Source organism: Microtus ochrogaster, unplaced genomic scaffold (genome assembly GCF_000317375.1).
Source record: "Microtus ochrogaster isolate Prairie Vole_2 unplaced genomic scaffold, MicOch1.0 UNK1, whole genome shotgun sequence".
Classification (NCBI taxonomy): Eukaryota; Metazoa; Chordata; class Mammalia; order Rodentia; family Cricetidae; genus Microtus; species Microtus ochrogaster.
In genome coordinates, this window is record NW_004949099.1 from 30457878 (window position 1) to 30467026 (window position 9149).

General features: G+C 47.8%; 1 protein-coding gene across 1 annotated transcript in view; it reads right to left on the reverse strand.

The window, feature by feature from the left end:
- Alox5 (arachidonate 5-lipoxygenase) overlaps nucleotides 1–9149 on the reverse strand; it is a 48508-nt gene that overhangs the window by 10526 nt on the left and 28833 nt on the right. The window contains exons 4-6 of the mRNA XM_005365065.2: nucleotides 6342–6464; nucleotides 2435–2541; nucleotides 1463–1635 (exon numbers count right to left, since the gene is read on the reverse strand). Coding sequence (XP_005365122.1) covers nucleotides 1463–1635; nucleotides 2435–2541; nucleotides 6342–6464 — 403 coding nt within the window. The remainder of the gene's footprint in view (nucleotides 1–1462; nucleotides 1636–2434; nucleotides 2542–6341; nucleotides 6465–9149) is intronic.

The window sequence follows — 9149 nt, forward strand, 5'->3', positions numbered from 1 at the left end:
AAAAAAAAATATTTAGGGGTTGGTGGCATAGCTCTGTGGTAGAGTTTTCTTAAACATGTGAGGCTCTGGATCCGATTCCTAATACTGGAAACAACAATTTAGAGCTGTGAGTTTAGCGTGTCACTGAGGCTGGCAAAGAAAGGTGTCTCAAATGATGGAGGGCCCTAAGGACTGTGCTGGTGTGTTAGCTGGGGCCAAGACTCTAGTCAGTGATGACTGTTAGATTATTGGATAACTGCCTCGTGATCTAAACCACAGCAGAACATCGTGATCATGTGTTTGATGGGTCAGCTCAAAGTGAAGATAACCTGTAAGCCAACTTCCCTGGAAGTGACAGGGGCTCACCAGTAAGAGGATGTTGTCTTGGAGAACAAAGAGAAGCTGACTTTTGGGTGGCTGGGGACCATGGCAACTGGGGACCATGGTGGCTGGGGACCATGGTGGCTGGCCGTTCAGGTCCTCTTGGTTCTAAGATGTGCTGGTTTCTGGGCATGGGTGGCTGCAAGGAGTTCTTATTGCTGTTGCTGGCTGTCCACGTGACTAGGTAGTATCCTGGGACCCATGCAAGTCCAGAAGAATGTGGAAGGACTGCCTGTGTGGGTCAGGAACCCAACTTTATGTGGGCAGATAACCTCCCAAAGACAAGTAGGCAGGAGGTCGTTAGGGCTAAATGATATGTGTTTGGAATCGCAGTGTGAGCTGGGTACCTAGACGGGGTGCCCAGGGGCAATGAGGCTACATGAGCAGCTGGAGATAGATGGTGCTGGCTGCAGTGGGGGAAAGGGAGAAGACAGGACACTGAGGGTTAATGTTGAAACTATCAGAAAAAAACAAAAAAAAAAAACAAAAAAATCCCTTAAAAACCTAGCGTGGGAATGCCTGAAGGATTCCATTAGATACAGGCCAATTCCATTTGAATTCTTTTTGTCTCAAAACAAGGGTAGCCTTGGAACCCTTGGGAGTGAAGGGTTGAGCCTGCAAGTGAGAGCCAGGAGACTGATTTGGGGTGGGTGGGGGAGGGGAGTAGATAAGGGAGGCACAGGTGGCACCAATGTTTCTAATAAGAAAGCAACAACTTCTACCAGTCTCTGTCTTTTGTCTCGGCATAAAGCCTCCTTGTTTAACCGGTTTCTTCTCTTTTGCTACGTGGCTGACACTTGGATGACCACGTATGAACACACCTGTCACAATGCCTGGCCCACTATAGTCGCTCTTATAATTATTGCTGTGGGTATTAAAATCCCTGACGCTAGGCTTGCAGCTGTGAGGCTGGTGTAGATACGGCCCCTCCTAAGACTGCCTGTGGCTGGCACAGTGCCCAAGACCCTCACGGAAAAAGAAGAAACTTCTGATTTCATACTGTCACTCAAACAGCAAACCAGCAGTCTGGGGATCAGCAAGCATTGGTCAACAGGAAGTGGCTTCTTTGGAAAGACTGGCTATCTCCAGCCAGCAGGTCTACCTGTACTTCCTGTTCTAAACTGAGATTCCGCTCTAGGCTGCACTCCACCATCTCTGTGGTCACTGGGAGCTTCTGGGGCAGCTCTGTGCAGCGCTTGATTAGTACAGGGTTGCAGCCGTTCAGGAACTGGTAGCCGAACATGAGGTCCTCCTGCCAGTGGTTCTTGACTCGCTCTGTGGGGAGAATAGAAAGGCACACCCCCTCGGTAGGTCAGCAAGGCAGGCCCCATGTCTCTGCCTGAGGACATGTCTTTGTAGGGACTCCTTTTCAGGGCTCCCAAGCTCCTCTCTTTTGCCATTCCCACTGTGTGCCTGCTTATTGATAGGTCACTATGCACTTAGTCTTCCTGGTCCAAGCACCCACTCTTCTCAAGATCCCTGGTCCTTCAGTGAGGTCAGCATCTTTATCCAACTGTTCTGGCTTCCTTAAAGAACAATGACTCGCATGGCTCTCCATCCATTACTGTGCAGGGTCAGGGCTCTAACCAAACAATTCCTGTTCCAAAGGAACCCAATGTTGCTTTAGATTTTTAAATTTTATTTTTTTATGAGTGTGTGTGTGTGTGTGTGTGTGTGTGTGTGTGTATGCATCTGTACATTTGAGTGCAGGCATCTACAAAGATCAGAAACTTTAGAGGCCCTTGTACCTGGAGTTACTGTGGTTGTGAGCCACCCAGTGTGGATGCTGGGAACTACATTTGAGTCCTTTGCTAGGGCAGAATTAGCTCTTAACTGCTCAGCCAATTGCTCCAGCCTCCAATGCTACTTTAATGTAAATGCTTAAAAGAAATAGGCCAGTCTTGCCTTGGCTCTGTGTAGAAGAGACACAGATGATGTATTTGTGAAAAGAAAAAGTTCTGATAGCCTTGAGACTTCTGGTGAGATGTTGTCTAGGGTGCTGGAGTTGGATGTCAGTCTATCTTGGGCAGAAAAGTAAATTTCTCCACCCCCACAACCCCAAGAGCCCTCTTACCAGAAATAGTGTTGCTGATCTTGACGAAGATTTTCTCAAAATCAGCAAAGTCGTTCCAGGAAGACTGAAACATGTGCATGAAGCGATTGATGAACAGGTTCTCCATCCTGCAGAGCAAGGGTCAGGTCACCTCACCTGCCCACTGCGCCTCTGCAGAATGATTTCACTCTATACCCAGGCGCCTCCCGATCATATCTGGGGCATCCCCAGAGAGCAGGTGCTGGCCTTGTGGGACCAGGACAGAAGTCAGCCTGTGTATGATGCTCTTCCCACTGTACCTTAGCTGTGTAAGAGACCAGGCCAGAGCTCTCCAGAAGTGTTTTGAATGCCACCTCTGTGTGTGTCCATTACTCCTTTGTAGATCACAAACCAGCAATGGGGCAAGGCTGCACCTCCTAAGCTCCCCAAATAAGTACCACCAAATATTACCACCCCCAAACTTATGCAGGGCATTTCCCACTCAAACCACACTCCACTCCCTGGTCCCCACAGGCTAGTGGCCATATTGTAATGCAAAATGCATTTAGTCCAACTCCGTAGGTCCCCACAGCCTTTAAATCTCACCACTGTTTAAAAGTCTGCAGTCTCTTCTGAGACTCAAGGCAATCTCTTAATTGTAACCCTTGTAAGACCATAAAGAAAACTGCATTCTTCCAACACAGAGCGGCACAGAATATGCACTACTATTCTTCAGGGAGCAAAGTAGGCAGAGTGAGAAAACACTGGATCAAAGACTGAAACCCAGCAGAGCAAACTCCAGTGTAGCTCCATGACCGCTGTCAGAGGGTTTAGATGGCTCTGCCAGGTCAGGTTTGCTGCCGGCAAATCTATGTGTGCCAGTCTCCTTGGCAGATGTTTCTCAGCTCCGACATTGCCAGCGTCTTTGGATTTCCATTGCAACCCAGGCCGCACTTGTGCAGCTTGATGCACCAATCTCTCAGAGCCTCTTGCTTTCTCACGGTCTTCATCTAGGGACACTCATGCCACACAATGCCTTGCTTTAGTGGCTTTCACAAACCATGGAGGAAGAAGCCACAACCCCTTCACTCTTACACCCTTCACGCCTCTGAAGCCAGCACCACACGGGTGACACTGCTAAGTTCAGCTGCCAGCTTAGGATGAGCCCTGGCCCCCAGAGTCACAACAGCACCAGTCCTTTCACTCAGTTGCTCTCTAGAGCAGAAATCTCGGCAGGCTTCATGCACGAGCTGGAGACTTGTCTGGGTGGGATCTTTCCCTTTAGGCACCATCCCTTGTTCCAATGCACAGCAGGCCTCTCCTTAGCTGTGCTCAGCTCCTTAAGAGGTGCAACCTCTCCTCTAACACGTGCTGTGGCTGTCCAACTTGCTATGGCTTCTCTCTCTCCAAATTGTACACTTACATTCCTTCCTACTCGGCTATCTCCTTTTCTCTGTAGACCTGCCTAAGCGTTACTAATAATAAACAATCATAGCCTTGACATTATGCAGTCTTGAAATTTCCAAAGACGTTATTCAATTTCTTTCTAATTTAGCCTTAGGTAAGCTCTCAGGACACGGGCAGAAAACAGCTAGAATATCATAGGAATGGCCTATAGCCTAGTTGCCGTGAAAATCCTTGCTTCCCTCTGCAACCTTTTGAGCCAGGTCTCTATAGTCTGCGTTTCTCTCGCCATTGCTGTCTCTCAGGCTCCTATGAGGACAGCCTGTTAAATTCTGTTTACAGCATTCAACTGCTTTCCTAGTCCCAAGCTCCAAACTCTTAGACAGTCCAAAAAAAAACAGAACGAAAAGACCCACTGCCAACTGAACAAAACCCAACGACACCAATAACAACAACAAAAACATGGCCAGGCTCTTCACAACAACAGCCCGTTCTCTGCTACCATCCTAGTTAATTTTCTGCCCGGGTGATAAAACGTCATAACCATGGCGAGTTACAGAGGGAGAGTTTATTCTGATTCATGTTCCATAGGGTTAGACTCCATAATTGAAGCACAATTAATAAAACTCAGGGTCAGAAACTGGGGTTCAACCTGAAGATCAACAAAGCAAAACAGCCAGTCATTGGCTTTTACCTCCACCTCAGTCTGAAATGGCAATCCTGCCTCGCAGAATCTCAGAATGAGACTGTTGAGAACTGTTTCCTCCTGTATTATAATCCTCTCTAGGGCTCAGATTAAAGGCATGTACCACCATCATTAAAGGCATGCACTGCCCAGTTTCTATGGCAACTAGTGTGGCTACTGGGATTAAAGATGTGTGTCATTATGGCTACTGAGATTAAAGGTGCGTGTTACCATAATCTGGTCTGTAAGGCTGACCAGTGGGGCTGTTTTACTCTCAGATCTTCAGGCAGTCTTTATTTCTTAAAATACAATTGAAATGCCACTACATATAATGGTGGGAACAACATGGCAGCAGGCACCAGGAGCAGGAAGCTGAGAGACCATCTCGTCAAATGCAAGCACAAGGCAAGAGAGTGAACGGGAAGAGGAGTGAGACTTTGAGCTCTCAAAGCCCACTGCCAGTGACATACCCCAGCAAGGCCACACCTCCTAGGTAAACTTTTCAAATATCACCACCAACTGGGTACCAAGAGTTCAAATACCCAAGCCTACAGGTCGTTTCTCACTCAGACCACCGCAGTTTCTGCCTTAATGTGTATAGGCAAAGTATTTGACCCTAACTGGAATCTCAGTTCCCTTACCCAGAAATGATCAATAACAGCTGCCAAGTTCTAAAAGGATGGCTATAATCAGAAAACACCCAGACTGGGGAGACTGACTTGTGGCTCTCAGCCCTGGCTGCCTGCTGGGTGTGCAGAGAGTCAGGTCCCACTCTCAGAGACCTGCCCGTGGGTGTGTTAGGTGCTGGGAGGTGCTAAAAGTCCTCAGGGGGAGTACAAGGCTCAGTTGGGTTTCGTGAATTTAGGGTTTTCTAGGTGTGTATGATTATAAAATTTCTCTAAGAGTCCAACTATGGTATAAAAGGTGTCCTTGCTAACCTTGGTGCGGGGCTGAAGATCTATGTTTTTGACACTACTCATGATTGTGCCAGCATCCTGCAGTGACCTAGTGCAAACGTGTAACCCAGAGTTCAATCTCTCTGTGTGTATTAGCAAAGGGCCTCAGGCAAGGTCTCCAGCCACTTTATATCTCAGGTTCCTCAAATGCAAAGAGGGGACACTATGTGCTGTGGTGGTTTAAAGGGCCCCCATAGGCTCATATACTTGATTGCTTAGGAAGTGGAATTGTTTGAAAGGATTACAAGGATTAGGAGGTGTTTCCTTGTTGGAGCAATTGTGTCTTTGTTGGTGGAAATGTGTCACTGTGGGGTGGGGGGCTTTAAGGTTTCAAGAACCCCCAGGATCTGGTCTCCCTCTCTCTGCCTGTGGATCAGGATGCAAAGCTCCCAGCTACTTCTCCAGCACCATGTGTGCCACCATGCCCCCCCCCCATGGTGATAATGGACCAACCTCTGAAAAGCCCCCATGAGTTTGCTGGGTCATGGTGTCTCCTAAGACAAGTGCCTACCTCATGAGGTCACTAAGACAAATGATCAGGAATCTTTGTGATGGGCCCAACATGGCCATTCTAGTCACTGTCACCATAGAATCTGCCTCCTGGTAACAGTCTGGGCGCCATCCTCAGGTGGACGGGCCACAGAAGGAGTGAAGTGGGAGTGGCAATGGAGGATTGTAAGTACAGTCCCTGCCCGGCCTGAGCACACAGTGCTGCCACTGTTGGGAGACGGCTGGGTCCAGGCTGTTGAGATACAGGTCTGTGGTGTGTGTCCGCTCCTCCAAGCACATCCTCTGCACCACGCAGTTCGCCTTGTGCAGACAGGTTTCCACTGTTCTCCTTCCTGGTCCCAAACTCATCTCTAACCAGATGGGCCACCCACACCCTGCACTTCCTAAAACTTACGCTTTTGAGTAGTTCAGAACGAAGTCCACTCCCTTTTCACTGTCAAACTGGATGTCCCGTGGTAAATCCTTGTGGCACTTGGCATCGATACTCAATGGAAAGCCCGGGTTCCACTCCATCCATCTAGCACGAGAGAGGTGAAAAATAAAAACTGTTAAAGGAAGGGTGGTCCTTTGGGTGGTCCCCTGAGCTGAAGGCTGCCATGTTGATAGAAAAAGTTCTAGATGTCTGTTAATTTTCCTACTGTAAGCTCAATGCACCGTAAGATGAGGTAATAGAACCCCTTCCAAGGTCTTGTGGCAACCACTTCTGCTGTGGCCTGATCACAACCACGGAGATCTGAGACTGGCTTATTCCAAAGAGTCGAGAAATGCGCAGATGGCCGCTAGTGCATAGAGAAGAGTGAAGAAGGAAACTCCAGATACCCCAGTTAACACAGGTGACTTTGAACAGCCATAGGCCCTAGGAGGGGTTGGCCTGGGTGGTCACAGGAAAAGGGCTTGAAGGCTCTTATGCCACACTCAACCAGAGTGTCAAGTGTCCTGCCAGCTTGGTCAGTGCACATCCTGATTCTGTGTGTGGTGGTTAGGGGAGGGGATAGTTTTCAGGCCCTCATGGTAGAATCATAGGGTAATAGAGGAAGTGAGAAAGAACACTAGGTACAGACCACTGACGGAATGTTCCCTGCAACATCTGTCCTGCAGCAGGTTTAGAGACGGTTGCAATCAAAGCAGCTCCCTCTAAAGAGAAGGCAGACACTGGCTGCAGTGAAGGTATTTAACTCTGCCTTCATAGCCATCATGAAGCCTTTCTACAATCGCTGAAAACAAAGCTAAAGAAAACAAAATCCCCGTTCAATCATTTGAGTTGCTTTGCTTAGAAGATGAAGGGCCCATTCTGAGGTCAGAGTTTTCATGTATATCCCAACCATTCTCCCTTTAATGCTACTGTTAGGGAGGCAGATTTTAAATATCCAGACACAGCCAGTCCTTTAGCAGGACCTTGTGTGTCCGCTGTTACACACACTCCTCCATTCGCTGGTTCCACCAGTTCATGACCCCTCTTAGAAGCGAAAATTCCTGGGAAGAAACTCCACGTGCAAAAGGGAACGGAGGGACGGAAACTGATAAATGTGGAGTTTGGAATATAGCAGGTCTGAGGATGCAGTCAGAAATCTGGACTCTCCTCAATGGCTGGAAGTTTTAGGGGTCTCTGAGGAGTGTTCTTCCCCTAGTTTAAGGTTTGTCAGTTTGAACAAAGAGCAGAGGCTAACTGACAGGTCCTCAATTTAGGGGTAATTGTCCTGAAATAGCCTTGAATTCCTTGGCTGGGCTACCAGCAGGGGGCCATACTGCCCTACTGGTAGGAGGAAAACCTCCCCAGGTCAAGAGTGTGGGGAAGATTGGCAGTTGGCTGATTTTTCTTTATTTGTGTCCCCACTGCCGCCTATCAGGAACCTAACTTCTAGACCTTCCTCGATAGACTTCTATTTTTATTGTTCGTGGGATCTTTCCTACAAGCACATTAATAAACATAAAAATAAGGATAGCTGTACAAATGCTTTTTGCTTATTTGGAAGAATGAGTACTGCATGATCACCCATCAGCCATCTGGCATCAGACACATTGCTCTTCACGCTTGGTAGTTCCAGGGGTGCAGTGAATGCCAAGGGATCCGGTTGAGCTGAAGTTTTCAGTGATCCAATAAAGAGACAAGCACCAGTGATAGCGTTCACTGTGTTTGTTTTGAGACAGAGCTTCTTTATTAGTATTATTATTTATTTTAATTTATTTTACATACCAACCACAGTTTCCCCTCCCTCCTCTCTCCCGTTTCCTCCCCCACCTTCCATCTACCCCCATCCCCAATCCACTCCTCCTCTGTTCTCAAAGGGACAGGCCTTCCATGGGAGCCAACAAAGCACAGCATATCAAGTTGAGGCAGGGCCAACCTCCTCCCTCTGAGACAGGGCTTCTGTATGTAGTCCTGGCTATCCCAGAACTCACTTTGTAGACCAGGCTGGAACTCCAAGATCTGCCTGCCTCTGCCTCTGGCAGCATTCACATTTTACTATTTAAACTGATATTTATTATTAACTTGTGTGTAGATGTGTAGATGATACGCGTGAGTGCACGTGAGTGTAGGTGTCTGCAAACCATTGAGTGCTGGTTCAAAAATAGATAGGCAGGGCCATTCATGGTAGTACACATCTTTAATCCAAACTCTCAGAAGGCAGAGGCAGGTGGATCTCTGTGAGCTTGAGGTCAGCCTAGTCTACATAGCTAGTTCCTGGCCAGTGAGATTGTATCTCCAAAACAAACAAAAAAAAAATAGTAACAAAACATCATTGAGATTGAGAGGATAATGGGTCCTTTAATAACACTGACCACCACAGTGGTAGCCTGATTGCCACTGAAGGAAGCGTTGAGAACAAAGCCAGCTTTTTACTTCTGTGTTTCCCTAAGGGGATAGGTGCTGTAAAATACTTTGAACCCTAATCCAGGAAGATGCTGATAAGAAGTGGGCCACAATTCAAAGTGTCACCGGCCCTTGGCAGCAGTGGAAGGCTGGACTTGTTTGCAGCACAAAGAGAGAAAGAGCCTTTGTCAGCATGTGGTGGCCAACTGTGGTGTGGGCAGGGGTTGCAGCAGGTGCTGTTGGAGCTTTCTGGGGGCCACTTTGTTTCTTAAAGCTTCTTGATGCCTACCCCTGGACCCAGCAATACCACTCCTGGGAATATACCCAAGAGATGCCCCATCATATGACAAGAGCATTTGTTCAACTATGTTCATAGCAGTATTATTTGTA